Source organism: Trifolium pratense, linkage group LG6, assembly GCF_020283565.1.
Source record: "Trifolium pratense cultivar HEN17-A07 linkage group LG6, ARS_RC_1.1, whole genome shotgun sequence".
Taxonomy (NCBI): Eukaryota; Viridiplantae; Streptophyta; class Magnoliopsida; order Fabales; family Fabaceae; genus Trifolium; species Trifolium pratense.
The window spans coordinates 18445296-18467361 of NC_060064.1; the positions used below are offsets into that span (position 1 = coordinate 18445296).

Sequence of the window (22066 nt, forward strand, 5' to 3'; positions counted from 1 at the left end):
ATATATTATTATTATTTATTATTATTATTATTTTTTTAACAGCTTTTTGATACATTATAAATTGAGTACAATGTAATTTTTTGAGCATACGACTTTTGTATATGTATGATTATACTTATTTATTAAAGTTTAATATTTTGCACCCACTGAGCCAGGTCCTGGATCCGCCACTGACTGTATGAGCATACTCTTACATATAATCAACCATGTTTAATTTATGTAGCTTGAACTCGAAGAGGTTGAACCCTCTTTAAGGATAATCCAAATTGTTCATCCATATTCATGTTTTCTGGCATTAGTCCATCAGCAAGTGTCCATTCAAAATTCCGTAAAAGGGATGCCACTATTAAAGGCACAATCCTATGAGCTAACGACAATCCTGGACAAATTCGTTTGCCTGTCCCAAAGGGTATAAGCTCAAAATTGTTACCCTTATAATTTATATCACACTCCAAAAATCTTTCAGGCATGAACATAGTTGAATTTTCCCAAATGGTTGGATCTCTTCCCATGGCCCACACATTGACTAAAACTTCTGCATTTTTTGGGACATTGAAGCCTAATATGTTCACATTCTCATCACATTTGTGGGGTATCAATAATGGAACTGTAGGGTGCAATCGAAATGTTTCTTTCACAACTGCTTGTAAGTAAGGTAGCTTGGAAATATGTGATTCTTCAAGTGTTTCATCTTTGCCAATTGCTTCACATAATTCTTTTCTTGCTTTTGTTAATTTGTCGGGGTGACGTAATAACTCAGCCATAATCCATTCAATTGTATTTGAAGATGTGTCAATCCCACCAACAAATAAATCCTAATATATGGAACATCATATTTTCAAGTTCAGCTAAAAAATATAACATATCATATTAGCAAAACCATTCAATGAAGCAAAATACTAAAAATTGTTCATAGAAGGAAAATTTTCCCAATTTTAGATTTAAGTTAGCTTTTTTTTAGGTTACCCATAAGAAACTGTGGATAATTTATCCAACGATCAATAACAACTAGCCACGTAAATAAATTTGTAAGTATATGGTAAAAGTTAGTTTGTGGGTATCACTCATGAATTTGTTTTTGTGTGGCTAATTCTCCTTAGTTGTTAGATAAATTATCCATAATTCTTCGAGGGATAATATATGTTTCACCTTACGTGACAATATGTGATTCTTCAAAAATTAAAATGAATTTGGGACGGGAGCTAAAGTCGGATCTACTTGACAACGTCCAAATATGTAAATTAATCTTCTATATACATAGAATTAAGTTTGTCTCTTTCAAAGTGAAATCAAATTTACATTTAGCTTAATCAGAGTGGGAACTAGGCATGACAATACTATAGAACTTCTACCCGTTGGTATCCGCCCGAACTCGTCCAAATTTTGATAGGAAAAACTCAAATTTATTAAGTTTTAGTTTTCCCCAATTTTAAAATACAAAAACGTGGCAGATAATGGAGACAGAAAAAAAAAAGTACTTCTATATATTATGGATATTAAAGTACCGTTTGACCCGGTTTTTTTTAGGTGTAGAAATTATTTTAATCATAAAGCTATAAATAATAGGTTTAAAACTAAAATTAATGTTGTTTGGTAAATCTTACTTTTTTAAAAAAAAAAAGTTAAAAGTTGTTTTTTTTAATTATTATAATAAGGTTAAAAAATATGTTTGATAATATATTATAATTTTTCTTAAAATATGGAAGCTGTTTTTTTTTTTTTACTAGAGCTTTTAAAAATTGTTGTTTGGCCTAATTTTTTACTTCTAAGGACATTGCATTATATATTCGGGGGATCAGTATTTGAACTCCGATCATCTCACTTATCCACCTTAACAGTGATATTTCTAGCCACTAGACTACATTACCAAAAAAAAAAAAAATTATGAATATCAAAATTTAATTATTGAAAATATAACACTAACCATAAACAAATGCACCATTTCATTGCGGCTCAATTCAGAACTAGTGTCTCCAATATTGTTAAGAAGTGAATCTAACACATCATTGCAAACCTCATAATTAACTTTGGAAGCTCTTGAACAAATTCTATCTTCAATAATTCCATCAAGAATCTCATACAACTTCTTCATATGATTGGTCATCCTTGCACGTACACTTTGTGGATCTAATGGACGGAGAATTGGAAAGAAATCTGAAATATTAGGCCTACCAGCTTCTTCCATGATACCCCGAACAATATTCTCAAACTCTTGAGACTTTTCATCATGTGTGATTTGAGAAAAATCCATAGAGAAGAAAGTGTTTGAAATTGAATTAAGCATAGTTATAAAAACAGCTTTACCAATGTCAAAAACTTCACCTCTGTTGCATTTTTCATTCACATAATCCAATAATTCTTTCAACTTTTGTTGTCTAATGACTTTTGTGGAGTCAAGATGTTTTGGAGAGAATACTTTTGTAGCACAAACTCTCCTAAGTTTCTTCCATGATGTTGATAAGGGGTGAAGCCATGTGATTGAGAATTTGTAATGCTCGGTTGCATACACAGAGTGAGGGATTGTCCTATTAGAAAAGATTTGGGAATTTTCATGTAAGACTTGTTTGGCTAGTTGTGGTGATGAGATTACTATCGTTGTTATGGTTCCTAGTTTTAGTGTCATGATTGGTCCATAGATTTTAGAGAGTTTTGTGAGTGTCTTGTGTGGGCTTTTGCCAAGTTCTAAGATGTTTCCTAGGATGGGGAGTGGGTGTGGCCCTGGTGGAAGTTTTGTAGATTTTTTAGTTTGGCTTAATTTTCTAATAATGAAGATGAAAATGGTTGCACTTACGAAGGTAATTCCTAGTAGAAGTGTTTGGTACTCCATGGCTCATTGGTTTGCCTTTCCTTTTTGTGATATGGATATTTATAAGAGAAGAAAAGAACCACCATGTAACATGGTGGTTAAAATATTTTTTTTATATAAATAATAATAATATTGTTCTTGTGAGCTTAACTTAGTTTGTAGGGACATTACATTCTATATGTAGAGGCCGCGGTTTGAACTCGGGTACACCTCACTTATCTATCTTATGGATGGAATTACTACTTAATTTAATTTCCAACAATATATAACATCTAATTTCTTTGAGAGATAAATATCTATTATATGTCAATTTATCTCAATATTAATTAATTTCTTGAGAATACAGAAAGTTAAATGAAAAATAATAGATAAAAAACTGGGGGCGTAAAAAACTAGAGAAAAGTTGATTTATATTTTAGGCTTAAATGCACTTTTGGTCCCTTTATTTTCAAAAAAATGAAGTTTTGGTCCCCCTATTTTAAAAACCAGTTTTTTAGTCCCCCCTATTTTCATTTTTTTTTGAGTTTTGATCCCCCATCTCATTTTGGGGTTAATTTTATTGATGCGGTCTTTAACCAATGATGTGACAATATTCATGTGGACAAATTTAATATCTATGTCATTATTATATATTTTTAAATTCAATAAAACTTTATTTATAAAATATTTTAATTATTAAAATTATATATTCAACTGAGATAATAATTTTAAATCTTATAAAATATGAAATATGAAACCCTAATTATCAAACCTTCAACTACTAGAATTTTATTCACCATTAGAGAGAATCATTCCTTTACCAATCCTATAGTTTCCGTTCAAACTCAACAATTTCTGGATTTTTAAAAACGAAAAGAAATTAGAGATGATTTTGTGATTCAATAGAAATTACTCATACTATTTAAACTATCTATGACTTTGGATGAGTTTGAATGAAAACCCGTAAATTGTTTTAAGTTTGAAGTTGAATTCTAGATTGGTTTTATATAAAGTTGGATGATGATGATGAAAGTTGGCGATTCTTGAAACACAAAACTTGCTTTCAATATGCAATAGTTTGATTTGAATCAAAGAGGATCATGTCCATGTTGTGATTGTTTGTTTTTTCTTAGATTTAATAAATTAGAGGTTGTGAATTTTGGGATTTTTTATTTTAATGAGTTTACGATGATGATGGTGAAACGTGATTATTTTGTTTTCTGGATTGGTAAGAAGAGTAGGATAACTGGATAAGTGGATGATGATAATGGGGGCTATGGATTGTTTGGTGTGATTTTTGATGTTTTTGAATTATTTTTTTATTGATTTCTTTTTAAAAAATACGATAATTTTAATAATTAAAATATTATATAAAATAAGTTTTATTGAATTAAAAATAAATAATGACATGGATATTAAATTTGTCCACGTGGACGCTGATATGCATTAATGACAATGTCACATCAACAAAAATAGCCCTAAAATGGGATGGTGGATCAAAACTCAAAAAAAGTTAAAATTGGGGGACTAAAAAGTTAGTTTTTAAAATAGGGGGACCAAAACTTCATTTTTTTGAAAATAGGGGGATCAAAAGTGAATTTAAGCCTATATTTTATTAAAAACATTGACCCGTAAATTACTTCTTCCAGATGCTATTATAAACAAAAAACACTTTTTAGATTCATTAAAAAAATAATGTATTTGGTCTATATTATTGAATGGATACATTGTTTTTTCAATAAACTTAAAAAGTGTTTTTTGTTTATAATTGTGTCCGAATGAAGTAAGTCTATAACGTATAAGTGAGAGAAATTTTTTACAATTTATAAACTTTTTTTACTATTGTATTAATAAATTTTACCATTAAATAAGATGTGACATATTGATCTAATAGTGAGTGAGACTAATTGATTTAATACACGATAAATACAAATTTATATATAGTGAAAAATTAGTCTTGTACATAATTGACAAAGTCTCACACGTAACTATGCATGAATCACACGAGAACTTATAAAAAAAATGTGGGTTTTTTGGGTGACTTAAATTTCACATGAGATGCATGAATCACACAAAAACTTATCTCAGTTCTTCACTTAACTATTTTGTTTTTCTCTGTACTATATTCTTTTTTCTTTTATGAATCAACAGTTGTCGGATTAGAAAAATGAGATAGGCGACACAAAGTGATATCAAGTATCAACCGGTTAGAACATCAAAATTCACAATTTTTTTTTGGTTGATTAAACAGATCCTACTCAATTTTTAATATTATTTTATACTTTCAAACTCTTTAAACAATTCAAACTCTTTTAAGTCTAAAGACACTTTTTGTTTCACATCGGTCCCTTAAAGAGAAAAAAAATTTGAATAGGTTTCTTAAAGAAGAAAAAAAATGTCTGAATAGGTCCTTAAAGACATATCTGTTAATCAGTTTGATCTTATTCGGACCTTTTTTTATGGACCAAACTGATTAACGGAGATATCTTTAAGGGACCTATTATGACCTTTTTTTCTTTAAGGGACCAATCTAAAACAAAAAATATCTTTAAGGGTCATTTTACTAATTAATCCTAATATTATTTAATATTATTCCCTTCTGGGTTCTTACTACACTTTTGTAATTTGTGTGGTTTGGCCGGGTCAGATTTTTTGTCCCCTCAGCTTCTCTGTACTATCTTTATTTTAATTTTAATCTATTTCAGGTGTTGCAGTTGGCTTGCCATATGCACCTCACTAGTTCTGTGTAGCAGGCCTGTACCGGGCCATGGACCAGGGAATGATTTATTAAGGCCCAATACGAAAAAAGTCCAATGGGAGCATCTAAAGGAGAAGTATGAAAACAACCATGAAAAACACATGATAAGCATGATCCACCATGACTTGGAGAAGAAGGAAGAAGCTTGGAGAAGAAGGAAAAGAAACCGCCCACTACCCATGAATTCCTCTCCAAGCAAGGCAGAGTTACTTAAGAAGCAAGAGGAGATTTTTTGCCTATAAATAAGGTCTGTTTCAAGAGAAGAAAGGAGAATTTTCCACTGATTCTACATAGACAGTTGATTCATTCTAAACAATTTTTTCATTCTTGTAAAGAGAATCAATTTTTTCTCTGATCATACATGTATCAATTATCAATCTTGAATAATACCAACCCCCTATGTTCTTCACCAGAACAGAAAAATCTTCATCTGACTTATAAAATTCCCAGAGTTGTTGGGATTAAACCAAGTGTAATCACACCATTTAATCAATAATACAACTCCCTTTGAGTTTTTACCAGAACACTTATTATATAATTTTATTTAGCTTTCGAAAAAAAAAATACATGATATATATTAACATGAAAGTGATAAATATAATTTCCGTAAAAAAAAAAGAATAAAGTGATAAATATAATATGAATTAAATAGTAAAATTTGAAAATAAGTATTTTTTTTTTTTTGCCATTAAAAAAAAGTAACTAGTGTACCACAAAAAAGGATTGCATTATAAATATAAAAGACCACACATATTGAGACAATTCTTTACTAGGACGAATGAAATTAATATATAAAAGACCACACATTGTACAATGGATGCTTTGTATGTCTTGTAGCTTAAATTTGTAGGTGACGGTCAGGAGCCATTAACAGCATTAAAGAAACTAATTAGTATTATCTACCAACCATTGCTTATTTTAAAAGAAAAATTAACATATGTCCTAAAAACATATGTTAAACCGTCAAATATAAAAAATATTTTCTTCAAACCGGTGGATTTAAATTTTTTAAAATTAATTTTTATGAATTATTAAATGAAAATGTTCTCTACTTAAATATATTAATATTATCTTTAAAGCACAAATTAATGTGGGCGGATAGCTTGCTAAACTTTGACATATTTACATTCAAATGAAATAATGGAAATCATTACTTTACCACGTGATGATATTTTGCGGACAATTTTGAATTCTCCTATTATCGAAAATTTTAATTGACTCTTTTGTTTTTTTTTTGTTCTTCGGGTAAAGTATAATTTTTTTTCTTCCTTTTATTAATCTAATATGATATATATATATATATATATATATATATATATATATATATATATATATATATATATATATATATATATATATATATGATATGGATGGGTAAGAGTGCAAACATAGTTGGGATATACCTACCCCTACTTTTTCAATAATTATCAAATACGTCTTCAGTTTCACAACGATTTTTTTTAATGGCAAATTTATTACTTGTACACAACTCAAAGCACAAAAAATGGCAATAAAACACTAAGGCAGCCTACAACAAGGCATACAAAAGGGCAATAAAACCACAAATCTTTTACTAGTAAAAGGAAGGTTGAATTGCTCATAGGCCTTCATTGTGATGATGTGGCACCTCTAAAAAAACTCCATATTTTTATTGAAAATTTACCAACTTCTCTTAATTATTATTAAAAATATCTAAAATAAAATTTATCCTCCACAAATTAAATTTCATGTCTAATGATTAATACATTAATAGAAAAAGAAACCCCCATAATTCCAAAAGACTATATTTTGGCATATATAAAATGATAAATATGGATTAATAGAAAACGTAAATGACTAAATAATTAAGAGTAACCTAAATATCCATATACTTGCCCAAATAAAAAACTTAATTCGTATATATGGATTAATAAAACATTCATACGTAAAAACCAAAAAAATATATCCATATGTCACTAAAATATGTACATATAAATTATATGTATATATAATTTTTAGTATTGTTATTAAATATATATAATCTAATTTTCTAAAAAAACCAAGATAAATCATATTAATATATTATTACACATTGCAAGAGGTTAAATCAACAATCAAACGATTAGCTTATCAAAAAAAAAAACAATCAAACGATTAATTACAAGGGATAAAAACAATTATGATTGACCCTTAGGTATTCATATGATGCAACTATAACTGCAAAATTATTATTATTATATTATACAATTAACCCTCATGATTGTTGGAGTTCCTTTCAATAATTATATATAAAAAAAAAATGTATGTTTTACCACAATGGTCTTTATAAATATTGATACTCACACATCACTACTTGCCCATGGTCTCATATTTTGTAATCTTATTTTTTTCTTTTTTGTGTTTTCTAACCTTCTTTGTAGTAATTTCATCAAGTTATGTCTGCTCTTGAGTAAATCAACTACACTATCTTATTGTTTCAAGGAAAAATGTAATTCTATTTTCAAATGTATTTTCCTCATTGTTTTTGGGATAGGTTCTTTTTTTTCTTTCAAATATAGCAATGAAATGTATATTCAAGAATAACATTGCGACAATGAAAAATATATATAACTGCAATTTCTTAACTTTTTTTTAGTGGTACTTGGTTTTAATTAATAGAGAAGATTTGGAAATGTAATACAAGTTGGTCGTATGAAGCAAATTTGGAATAATTTAATCTCTACTTGGTTGGAGGTGTTTTCATATGCTTAATCATCTTGGTTAGGATTCAAATAAGTGGATTGGGCTGGTACGAAGGTTTTCAAGTTTGCAATTGAGCTAAGTTGTATTTTAATTTCTTTATTACTTTTAGAATAAACTCATTTAAGTCACTAAGAAAAATCGTAAGATTCCATTTAGTTTCTAAGACAAATACTTTGTTTGATTGATGAAGGAAAAGTGGCGTAGCAATTTAGTCACTACTTTACAATTTATACTTTTTTATTACACCAATATTTTAACTACTAATTTTGATATTCCATTGCTTAAAAAGACACATAAAATTAAAGATGCAAACAAATTAAAGAGAGGATAGTGGCATAAACCTCACTAAGAAAAATAAAATTAAACCAAAATAGAAAAGAAAAAGAATTAAGCATATGGTGAAAATGATAAACGAAACCACTAGCTAAATAATTCTGACAAATAAAAGGCAAAGAAATCTTAATAAGTAATATAAAATGTTATATTATATTTATCTATTTTATTATTTAAATTACTCTCTAAGCATAATAGGATTTAGGAGATAAGATATTATAGTTATGAGTGAGTACATAGTGAGATAGTCTTAAGAATAAGATGACATGTTGAATGTTAAATTTTTATAATATCATGCAAACTAAAAAAAAAGAATAGTATTTCTTAATCTTTGTACTTTCGAATAGGTGGAGGGTGTTGAAGCCCTAGATTTAGACCCCCAAAAATAATTTTTTTGGTAAAGGATTTAGGCCCCAAATTTTTTTTATCACCTTTATACTATAAGAAAAGTTTACAATCTCTATTAAAAAACCTTTTCATCATCTCTTTTAATTAAATTAAATCATTTTAATTTTAATTATCTTTAATTAAATCATTTTAATTTTAATTATCAATATATCAAATTATCACTATATAACTTCTTACACAAGGGACCAACTAACTAAAATGAAAAATTAAATTAAAAGGGACCAACTAATATATAAGATTTATATAACCACAAAATATTCATGACTATCGAAATTCTTTCAATACTAATAAAAAAAAACGTGTGTCTCTCTTCATTGCATAGTTAATTGGTTCCTAAATGAAAAATTTAATTAAAAGGGACCAATATAACCACAAAATATATTCTTTCAATACTAAGAAAGAAAGAAAAAAAGTGTCTAAGACTATTGGAATTCTCTTCATTTCATAGTTAATTGGTCCCTAAATGACAAATGAAAAATTTAATTAAAAGGGACCAACTATCGATATCGATTTATACATATCCATTAGAATTATCAAAAATTGGATGGATTTTCAAAAGAAATTGGATGTGGCACTCTATAAAAAAAAGTTTACAATCTCTATTAAAACTTTTTCATATTTCATATAATAGAGTTACTCTAATAATAAATAATAAACAATAATAATATATTAAAAAAAAAACTAACACAATTTATTGTTGTTGAATTGAGACAAAAATGAATTGCAAGCAATGAAAGGTGGAACGATGCATCATGTTATTGTTTTATTAATTGCATTGCAATATATTATTAAAATATATATTGTATGTTACAATTCCCTATTAATGCAATTGAAAACAAAGAATTCTTGGAGACACTAATATTGAATATGTAAATTTAGCTAATTATCAAACACAAGCTCTATATAAAGTTAACCCAAAAGCTAATTATCACCACCATATTGAATATGTAAATTTACATTGAAGTCTAGCTTCTATGTTTTAACAAAATTTTAATTTATCTATCTCATGACAAAAACTCTATGGTTTCTTTGTCTGACATCTCCATGAGAAAAAGTTATGCATCTTCACCTTCCATATGTTAAAGTTACACATTATAGTCTCTTGAATTGATTTAAAAGCTATCGTGTGCATATATATAGTTACATCATAAGTATATTGGAATATCAGGTATGTCTACATGTGATTGATTAAGAAATTGATATACATATATGTGATAGTTGCCTATTAATATATTTGTAAATTGGAATTTTTCTACTACTCTGAGTTTAGAACATCTCTAATAATTTTTTATATTTCTTTTAGGTTGAATATTTTTTTAAATATCAACCGGTGTTTTATTCAATGATTAATTAAACTTTGAGTTGAATCCATTAATATGAATATGACTATTTTTTAATGTGAAGGAGGAGAACAGGATAAAACATACTTCTATTTTTGCTTACGTTGCATCTTTGCTCCTTATAAAGCCTATGAAATGACACCTCATGTAAGGATGTGTATTTAACTCTAATGAGAGTTTGTAAACCATCATTTTTTTTATTGATATAATGTTTGTAATTAGACAACTTTTCTTTTTCATTTATTATTTTATTAGTCTAATGTTTTAGCTTATTTGTTTCTCATTTTCTTTTTCATTTATTATTTTATATAAGGTAGAAGATTTGTATAAAAAATTGTTGATTAATAGGAATATGATTATTTTTTTTCATGTGAATAAGTTGAAGAGGATAAAAGAGACTTCTATTTATTGATTTTGAAGTGCCTTAAAATTTATATAGATCGAGGGTATATTGATGTTGGAGGCATTCAATTAAAAGAGGACAATCCAAATAATTTAGAAATATAAATATGTGTCTCATTTTTAAATATTATATTGTCTACAATATTGTCTATAATGTGTAGGTTCTCATTTTTAAATATTATATTTAAATATTATCTCGATCAAGAGAAATATAGAAACAAAAACAAAGTAGAAATTAAAATAAGTTTTTTTTTTGTAGTTGACACTCAAGTCATGCGGTTCTTATAATTGTAATACATGCAAGAAGTATATTGATTCAACTTGACTTAGAGGTTGTCCAAATATATAATCTTCATGCATTTATCGTATAACATTTGCCTAATCCTGGATGGTTCAATATGAATATATATGAATTTTAATAGACGGTCCTATTTTAATCTACGCATGTCATCTTATTCTTACAACCATAAAATGAATCGATGAAAAGAATTGTGCTAAATACTTTTTCCTCCCACTTAGAATTGTACTAAAAACTTTCTAAATTAAATTAAAAAAAGACAAAAATTATTAAATAAAAATTGTTGATGCTCATTTGTCAAAATAAATTTTAGAAATTATTAAAACCGTAGATGTTAAAATATATTTACATATATTTAGAAAATATAATCACACATATATTTAAACATATTTACACACAACTAAAATTCACCAATAATTCAAAAATTATTAATTTAATTTACATAATAATATAATTTTTTGGATAAATTAAGTACATATTCTAAAAGATTGTTTACGTTACGGCTGAAAATAAAATAGTGGAATATTTATAAGAATAAGATGACATTTCTTTAAGCAAATAAGAAAATGACACATGTTAAATCTTAAATTCATCTATAAAACTTTCTTTACCTTAACCAAATAACTAAACCTAAATTCAAATATATAAAATCTTCGTCCAAACTTATATATTAACAACAACAAATATTCGAGTTTATATAATATAATAAGAAAAATAAAATAAATGTTCAAGAAAATATTAAATAAGAGGGACAAAAACTAACAATAATTTTGTAGAGACACAAACGTCGCCAAGAAAAAGAAAAACAAACCAAAAACAAAAGGACCAAGCAAAAAAAAATGTGAACCAAACAATAGACTAAAAAATTGGGACTAATAAAGTTGGAATAAAATTTCACCAAGTGAATAGTGAGAATAAACTCCAAGAGAACGAGAGATGAGTAAGTAGATAAGCTATTTGGAACCTTAAATTGCATAGAACGTAGTAAGCAAATACACTATTTGATACATAATTTTCAAAAAATGAGATCACGCGGAACAAATAGGCAAAGCCACCATATATGAATCATATTCTATAATCAAAACTTATTTTAACATTTCTCATGAGCAATATTGTCTACAAGTATAATTAGGTATGCCTCCAACTCTTATTGAAAATAATAAAATAAGAAATACATCAAAAATAAAAAACAAAGTGACATTTGACTATAAAATTGCAACTCATATAAAGAAAACTAAAATCTTATATATTTACACTAATAAAATAAAAAATGATACATCCTTTCAAACTTACGAAATATTATAAGAGATCTATTACATTAAAATATAAACAAACTACGATATAATAAAAAATCTAATATTTCTAAACAATCTTTTTTTTACTCATATACTAATATTAAACATAATCATATTTTAAAATAATATATATTATTTAACTATATGTGATTATAGTTATCACAATCATTATTTTTTTATTTATAAAAATATTTTAATTATATATTTTAATCGAACCCGTGCAACGCACGGGTTTATTCCTAGTTAACAAGTAAACCGGGCACTAAAAGTCAAGCACGCTATATCAAGGCTCATGCTACAAGAAAGCCACTTATTAAGAAATACGTTTATCTTTTTATTTTAAACACCTGTCGAGATAAAAATATGTCTATTGTTTTATTTTATTTTTAAATTTTTTGCTTGTTTCATTTAATAAATTGTTGTGATAAGTTTGAGGTACGGTGTTATATTGCTTAAAAAAGTAAAGGTTTGATATTTTATAAGTGAGAGAACTCATAAACTTAATGTTTTAAAATTTATATATAATTTTAGTTTATTTTGATAATAACGAGTATTTTAAAAATTAGTTAATATATTAAGAAAATATTTAAATAAGTGATTTTCACACATTCTTATGTTTCATTTGAGTTTTCTTTTGTTGTTCTTGTCTGATGTTGTTTTAATCCCGTCTTAGTGCAGAGTTTTTTGTCTCGAGTTCGCGTCTTGGTACGGTGTTCGGTTTAATTCTGTTGTAGTACGATGTTTGTTTTGTTCAGATTTGCTTCGATTCAGATTCAGTGCAGATTCACACGTACTCTACTTACTTGAATAAATGAATATTGTTTGTTGTTAGTCTAAAAAAAAAGAAGGAAAAACATAGGTCCCGTAGAATTCACATGAAAGATTATGTCCTTGTATTAATATATGACTATAACTCGTAAAATTATAAAAAAAATAAACAATTTTACTAATATAAGAGTAAAAATATAAGACCCGTAGATATATCCAAAAAAATTAGGTTCCCGTATTAATATGAATATAACCCGTAAAATTATTAAAAAAAATAGGCAACATAATATTTTAGTCCTTTTTTTTATCCAATAATTTTCTTCCGCATAGAAAAATCTCATAAGAACGAAAGTCATATCTTTCTTGTTATATCTTTCTTGTGTGATTTGTTTATGGTTTTTTTTCTCTAACTCTTTGTAAACTTTTGTAGTCTACCTCGGTACGTCTTGTGTTGGGGAGGTTGTCTATGTTAATATATCTCATTTTGGTTTGTTAAAAAAAATATTAGTCCTTATATCAACAACAAAAAATCTTTCAAAAAAAAAAATCTAAAAAATTTCATTTATTTTTCAACTATTTTCAACTTTGTATTTAATTTTTACTATTTTTTTTAACTAAATATATCATTCGCGCGCAACTGTAGAGAATAATCCTCTTGAGGTAACTGACAATTTTTATTGTTTTTGTCTCACCCTTTTTTACGGGACTTTTTCAGTTTTTCTCTCACCATATTCTTGTATTAAATTAATTAAATTTATTGAGTTGAACTACAAATTGAAAATTAACTTAATTAAATATTGGATTGAAGTTCATAAATCAAGTTGAGTGAATCTAAAATAACAAAACATAAACAATAAATGATAAAATTACACTAAAGAAAAGGTTGGACTAAAAAAAAATATCATAAATAAATGGAAACAACACTATATACCTCTATATTGTAAAAAAAAAAAAAAAAACCATACATTTGTTGTCTTATTTGGTATAATGCACTTATGACGTTGACATAAAGAATTCCATTGAATCTCTCCTTTTATTTGTACATGAATTTTACTCTCCTATTATAAAAAAGAAAAAAATAAACACTTCCCTTTCTTCTTTTAACTTAACTCATATTGATTATATGTTGGTTCCAAAAATATAACAAATTAATTCATATGGCTTAGTGGTTAATGTAATAAGATGTGTAATTAAAAGGTTAATGGTTCGAATCCTACTAAGAAATTTTTTAGCATTTTTCTACTAACTTTTTTTGATAAAGACACAAAATAACCCTAAATTGATTATGTGTCAACAAATGAAAAAGGGGCAAATTGGGAATTTCATATGTATGTTGTTTTCTTATATAGAGTAGATAGATGTATGTTGTTCTCTTATATAGTAGATTTTTTTATTTAAATAAGTGATTTTTACACATTCTTATGTTTCATTTGAGTTTTCTTTTGTTGTTCTTGTCTGATGTTGTTTTAATCCCGTCTTAGTGCAGAGTTTTTTGTCTTGAGTTCGCGTCTTGGTACAGTGTTCGGTTTAATTCTGTTGTAGTACGATGTTTGTTTTGTTCAGATTTGCAGATTTGCTTCGATTCAGATTCAGTGCAGATTCACACGTACTCTACTTACTTGAATAAATGAATATTGTTTGTTGTTAGTCTAAAAAAAAAAGAAGGAAAAACATAGGTCCCGTAGAATTCACATGAAAGATTATGTCCTTGTATTAATATATGACTATAACTCGTAAAATTATAAAAAAAATAAACAATTTTACTAATATAAGAGTAAAAATATAAGACCCGTAGATATATCCAAAAAAATTAGGTTCCCGTATTAATATGAATATAACCCGTAAAATTATTAAAAAAATAGGCAACATAATATTTTAGTCCTTTTTTTTTATCCAATAATTTTCTTCCGCATAGAAAAATCTCATAAGAACGAAAGTCATATCTTTCTTGTTATATCTTTCTTGTGTGATTTGTTTATGGTTTTTTTTCTCTAACTCTTTGTAAACTTTTGTAGTCTACCTCGGTACGTCTTGTGTTGGGGAGGTTGTCTATGTTAATATATCTCATTTTGGTTTGTTAAAAAAAATATTAGTCCTTATATCAACAACAAAAAATCTTTCAAAAAAAAAATCTAAAAAATGTCATTTATTTTTCAACTATTTTCAACTTTGTATTTAATTTTTACTATTTTTTTTAACTAAATATATCATTCGCGCGCAACTGTAGAGAATAATCCTCTTGAGGTAACTAACAATTTTTATTGTTTTTGTCTCACCCTTTTTTACGGGACTTTTTCAGTTTTTCTCTCACCATATTCTTGTATTAAATTAATTAAATTTATTGAGTTGAACTACAAATTGAAAATTAACTTAATTAAGTATTGGATTGAAGTTCATAAATCAAGTTGAGTGAATCTAAAATAACAAAACATAAACAATAAATGATAAAATTACACTAAAGAAAAGGTTGGACTCAAAAAAAAATATCATAAATAAATGGAAACAACACTATATACCTCTATATTGTAAATAAAAAAAACCATACATTTGTTGTCTTATTTGGTATAATGCACTTATGACGTTGACATAAAGAATTCCATTGAATCTCTCCTTTTATTTGTACATGAATTTTACTCTCCTATTATAAAAAAGAAAAAAAATAAACACTTCCCTTTCTTCTTTTAACTTAACTCATATTGATTATATGTTGGTTCCAAAAATATAACAAATTAATTCATATGGCTTAGTGGTTAATGTAATAAGATGTGTAATTAAAAGGTTAATGGTTCGAATCCTACTAAGAAATTTTTTAGCATTTTTCTACAAACTTTTTTTGATAAAGACACAAAATAACCCTGAATTGATTATGTGTCAACAAATGAAAAAGGGGCAAATTGGGAATTTCATACATTATATAGTAGATAGATGTATGTTGTTCTCTTATATAGTAGATTTTTTTATTTAAATAAGTGATTTTCACACATTCTTATGTTTCATTTGAGTTTTCTTTTGTTGTTCTTGTCTGATGTTGTTTTAATCCCGTCTTAGTGCAGAGTTTTTTGTCTTGAGTTCGCGTCTTGGTACGGTGTTCGGTTTAATTCTGTTGTAGTACGATGTTTGTTTTGTTCAGATTTGCAGATTTGCTTCGATTCAGATTCAGTGCAGATTCACACGTACTCTACTTACTTGAATAAATGAATATTGTTTGTTGTTAGTCTAAAAAAAAAAGAAGGAAAAACATAGGTCCCGTAGAATTCACATGAAAGATTATGTCCTTGTATTAATATATGACTATAACTCGTAAAATTATAAAAAAAATAAACAATTTTACTAATATAAGAGTAAAAATATAAGACCCGTAGATATATCCAAAAAAATTAGGTTCCCGTATTAATATGAATATAACCCGTAAAATTATTAAAAAAAATAGGCAACATAATATTTTAGTCCTTTTTTTTATCCAATAATTTTCTTCCGCATAGAAAAATCTCATAAGAACGAAAGTCATATCTTTCTTGTTATATCTTTCTTGTGTGATTTGTTTATGGTTTTTTTTCTCTAACTCTTTGTAAATTTTTGTAGTCTACCTCGGTACGTCTTGTGTTGGGGAGGTTGTCTATGTTAATATATCTCATTTTGGTTTGTTAAAAAAAATATTAGTCCTTATATCAACAACAAAAAATCTTTCAAAAAAAAAAAATCTAAAAAATGTCATTTATTTTTCAACTATTTTCAACTTTGTATTTAATTTTTACTATTTTTTTTAACTAAATATATCATTCGCGCGCAACTGTAGAGAATAATCCTCTTGAGGTAACTAACAATTTTTATTGTTTTTGTCTCACCCTTTTTTACGGGACTTTTTCAGTTTTTCTCTCACCATATTCTTGTATTAAATTAATTAAATTTATTGAGTTGAACTACAAATTGAAAATTAACTTAATTAAGTATTGGATTGAAGTTCATAAATCAAGTTGAGTGAATCTAAAATAACAAAACATAAACAATAAATGATAAAATTACACTAAAGAAAAGGTTGGACTCAAAAAAAAATATCATAAATAAATGGAAACAACACTATATACCTCTATATTGTAAAAAAAAAAAAAAACCATACATTTGTTGTCTTATTTGGTATAATGCACTTATGACGTTTACATAAAGAATTCCATTGAATCTCTCCTTTTATTTGTACATGAATTTTACTCTCCTATTATAAAAAAGAAAAAAAATAAACACTTCCCTTTCTTCTTTTAACTTAACTCATATTGATTATATGTTGCTTCCAAAAATATAACAAATTAATTCATATGGCTTAGTGGTTAATGTAATAAGATGTGTAAGTAAAAGGTTAATGGTTCGAATCCTACTAAGAAATTTTTTAGCATTTTTCTACTAACTTTTTTTGATAAAGACACAAAATAACCCTGAATTGATTATGTGTCAACAAATGAAAAAGGGGCAAATTGGGAATTTCATATGTATATTGTTTTCTTATATAGTAGATATCCGACAAAATAGTTTGTTTTTTTTAATGGCAAATATAATTATATATATAAATAAGAAAAACTGATACACCAAGAGAGTTCACAAAAGAGAGTACATGAAGTACCGAACCTCAAAGTAAAGAAAAAAATACAAAGAAATTTATAGATAAAAAAACTCCTAAAACTTCCCTGACTAGACCGAGAGCCACCAAATCTCCAAAACCGACGAAATAGTTTGTGTTATTTCTTTTCAAAAAAAATTAGGGGACGAAATAGTTTGTATTATCTATCAACCATTGCTTATTTTTTTAAAAAAAAATTAGGGGACGCAACTATCTTACTTACCGTTTCATTTGTACAGAATATAATTTATTAGAAATTTGACTATTTTTCTACCCAAAAAAAAATATAAATTTGACTATTTCGGTAATTTTTCACATTAAGTTTTGATAAAAAATAAGGAAACATGTAACCAAAAAAAATAAAAATAAATAAGGAAACCAATTAGTCTCTAAAAATGAAAAGAATAAAATATCAATTTGGATTTTAAGAATCACAAAATTTAATCAAATTAGTCTCTTTTTTTTTTCTTTCAGAATTTTGGTTTTAAATAAATTTGGTCCCTCTTTAGAAAAAAAGAATTGATGAATTACTGATTTTTTAAACCAATTAATTTGACTCTAGTAGTTAATAAACTTTAGTAATTTAGTAAAAAATGAATTAATTGAGGAAATCGAAATTTGAACTCTAATTGAAATCAACTACTCCCTCCATTCCTAAATATAAGACATAGTTTGACTACTGCATGTACGTCAATGTACAATTTTGATCACTAATATCTTTAATTGTGTATTAGTAAAAATTATAAAAATTTAATATTTTGAAAATACTCATCAAAACAAATTAAATAAGACCTTATAGGCTAATATTTACATCTATATATCTTGTCCAAAAATATTTACATATCTAAATATTATTAAAAAAATACGGTAAAAACAAAATAAATGAATAGTACATTTTAACCAAAGTAGCTCTTATAAAAAGGGTGGAGGAGGAGTATGATATTTAACTTTACTTGCTTGGTGAACAATACCTAATTAGATTTAAAGCATCCATAAAAAAATATAAGAAAAATGCTAACAAGTGCTTATGGGGCTGCATATTAACTTCAGATGTTTTCTCTTCGAGCCCCCGTGTTTCTTTTATACCCCCAAATATTCCAATTTTGCCCTTGATAAAAACTTCGGTTCGCAGAAACCGAATTTTTTTTAGTACAAATTCAGAGTAAAATTCGGTTTTTATAAACCGAAATTTATTTTCAAGGAAAAAAAAAACTTCTATTTCTATAAACCGAAGTTTTTTGCAAGGCAAAATTGTAAATTCATGGGGTATAAAAGAAACACGGGAGCCCGAAGAGAAAATATCTTTAACTTCACTTTGCTCCTCAAATACCCTTCGTATAGCAGCCCATTCTTCCCACATTTGAGATGCTTGAAAATTCTCACTTGATTTCCCTTTCTTTATTTTTTTTTTTTTTTTCTAGCTGTAAATAATAAGTGTCATGCATTATTAAATGAATGTATGTATTTATTTATTTTCTCAACCCTACATTTTTTAGTAAGAGTAAAGTATTACAGTATTAGTGATGATTAGTGATTGTTACTTATTATGGAATGTGAATATATAGGTTCTTCTAAATAATTTATTATTAACTTATAGTTGATTATTTACAGGTATATATTTTGAGAGATTATTTTTATGATTGTAATCAAACAAAAAGTAGCTTTAATTTTCTTCAAAATGTCTATCAAAAAAATATCTAAATTCTTTTAAGAAAAAATCACTTTTTTAAAGCTTAAACAGTTAAACAAACACACCCTAAATATTGTACCAAAAAAACACACACCCTAAGTAGAAAGTCTCCAAATTAATTAGTATATGATTATCAGTGTCACTTATTATCATTTGTTTAGCGTTGGACTTCATTCACAATTGAGTGCTAAATACAAAAATAACATTCTGTGTATTGATGAGTCAACATATCAATACTGTTTGGGTTATGGCAATAGTAGTTATAAATAACAGAAGTATAACTTGATTAAATTAAAGAAAAAACAATCCAACAAGAGAAATATTGTCATCAATCTCTGCTAATTAACCACCAAAATGAGTTTATGGGCAGAGACGCAAGTCGACAATACAAAACTGATAAAGCACTCCAAATATCCAGGGAATGAAGAAACAGAAAATAAAAAAGTAAAATCAACGGTAACGACGAAGAGAAAGGGTGTTGTTTCTCTTCCAGTTGGCCCTGCGGGATGGACGGGCTTTGATGGTACGGTGCCCCTTGCCTCTCAAACCTCGGTTTTCTTTTCCAGCTGAAGTGAGGCCACGAAGTTCCCTGTGTACGTGGACGGGATTGGCGAGCCAGTTGATCCTTGGGTCATTTCTTATGGCACTGTGAGCTACATCGACCAAAATGACCTCAAAATATTTGAAGGTGGAATCCTGTTATACAAGAAAAACGGAGTTATATCAACCAGCCAGCTTATAGGGAACACATTTAACTCGCAATAAGAACACACAAAAAACTAACCTCATTGACCCAGTAGGAGTTGAGAACCCTAAGACCACCCAGTTTACGTCCGGCACGCTCTTCAGCAACTGACCTTTTGCTCCTCTGAAACTTGAGTTGGGTAACTCCCTGGTTTGTTGGTTTACCATAAACAATACCCTTGGAAACAGGCCTCTTTCTTCCACCTCTCCTGACACGGACGCGGTAAACAACATAGCCCTGAAATGATATAACAAATACAGTACTACAGTCAAATCATAAAATTAAGCAAGCTAAATCATAGTAAGGTCAAAATGAAAAACTATTACTAATGAACAAAAACACACATAAATAAACAAACAGCCATGACATATCATGGTTCTGGAAATATATAACTACAGTTGCACAACATATTGGGGGTGACTCTACAACAGGGCCAAAATAAATAATTTTAGGATTACATAATTAACGAGATCGATGTTGTCGTGTACTTTACAATCGAATGACTGCATATATTTTGCAGACAGTTTTTAAGGGTTATAAAAATAAAAAATCCATTTTTGACAATCACATGATGATAGTTTTAGAAGGATAAAAATTTGAATTGACATATTAGCATAACAATTTGAGAACAACAAGCAAGGAGTTAAAGGTCCAGAACACTCTTACAATCTAGTATTGCTGACTCATAGCAATCTCAAAATACAAAAACAAAGCTTCCATTTTTTTAAATAATAAATTGAAATCAACAATTCAGAACGATACTAGACTTAAAACCAAATTTTTTGAAAAGGTCTACCCGAATTTGCTTTCAGAAAAAACAACAAAGCACATGAATCTGCTCTAACAAAAACAAAATGACACTTTTCAAGACAACACAAATCAGATTGTTCAAAAATCATAGTCATCTATGGATACATTGAAACTTATCTAAGGAATAAGATCCCTAGTAATTAAAAAAAAATTCGTAATATGATCAAGATCTAACCTAATATTAAACAAAATTCTCTCTCTAATAGCAGTATATGCAAAATCATAGTTAAAACTACTGGAACTGAATATGATTATAGGAAACCCTACTTTTTACCAAGGTCAATTTTTGAAACCCTAATTTTGACAAGTTACTGAACCAAATGGTTGAGGAATATACCTGTTTGGCTTTGTAACCCAAACGGCGAGCCTTGTCAGGACGAGTAGGCCTAGTGAGACGAACAATGGAAGATTGTTGACGATACTCCCAGCACCTGATACGCTGCACGAATCCCATAACATCCGATTGCTTCTTCCGCCATAGCTCAGAAACGTACTTGTAAGCACCTGTTTTCAAATAATAACAAACACATTGAATCAATATTGAGATATGCTTGAATCGAAGATGAAGAAGAAAAAGAAGAAGAACAAGTACCCATTTCTCTGTCTGTGAAGTGTAGTAAGGCGCGGCAGACAGCAACAAAAACAAACAGATTTAGGGTTTGCGAATGGAAAGGGTGTTTATATATTGGATCAATGGACTATACATTTGGGTCGACCCGAAGTTAAATCCCTATCAACCTAGTCATGTCTTTGCTTATCAAAAAAAAAAAAAAAAACCTAGTCATTTCTTTTTTCTTTTTCTTTTTCTTTTTTTAAATTTTGATAAATTATCAACCTAGTCATTTTATTTAGAGTTTAATTATTGTGCACTGTCAGTGTAATTTTCTTTTACACATACATCCAATGACATGTTACCACATCATTTAATGAATGTGACGTGTTTTTAATTACCATACATGATGTGTCGGTACATTATTGGACGCATGTGCAAAATAACTTTAGATTGACGGTGCATATAAATTAAATTCTTTTATTTATGCAAAATGGTGAAAATACTAGGAATAGTATTTAAAATTATCTCTTATTCAAAAATTATTACTGTAA

General features: G+C 27.5%; 2 protein-coding genes across 2 annotated transcripts; both read right to left on the bottom strand.

Moving 5' to 3' along the window:
• Positions 1 to 3: 3 nt before the first annotated feature.
• Positions 4 to 2827, bottom strand: LOC123889262 (cytochrome P450 76T24-like). Its single transcript, XM_045938526.1, has 2 exons — positions 1925 to 2827; positions 4 to 815 (listed from the first exon to the last, which is right to left on the bottom strand). The coding sequence occupies exons 1-2, from the start codon at positions 2825 to 2827 to the stop codon at positions 216 to 218; spliced, it is 1503 nt and encodes a 500-aa protein (XP_045794482.1). The 3' UTR covers positions 4 to 215.
• Positions 2828 to 19667: 16840 nt separating this feature from the next.
• Positions 19668 to 21682, bottom strand: LOC123889265 (60S ribosomal protein L15-1-like). The gene is made up of 4 exons (XM_045938529.1): positions 21555 to 21682; positions 21300 to 21466; positions 20192 to 20389; positions 19668 to 20103 (listed from the first exon to the last, which is right to left on the bottom strand). The coding sequence occupies exons 1-4, from the start codon at positions 21556 to 21558 to the stop codon at positions 19858 to 19860; spliced, it is 615 nt and encodes a 204-aa protein (XP_045794485.1). The 5' UTR covers positions 21559 to 21682; the 3' UTR covers positions 19668 to 19857.
• Between the last annotated feature and the right edge of the window lie 384 nt (positions 21683 to 22066).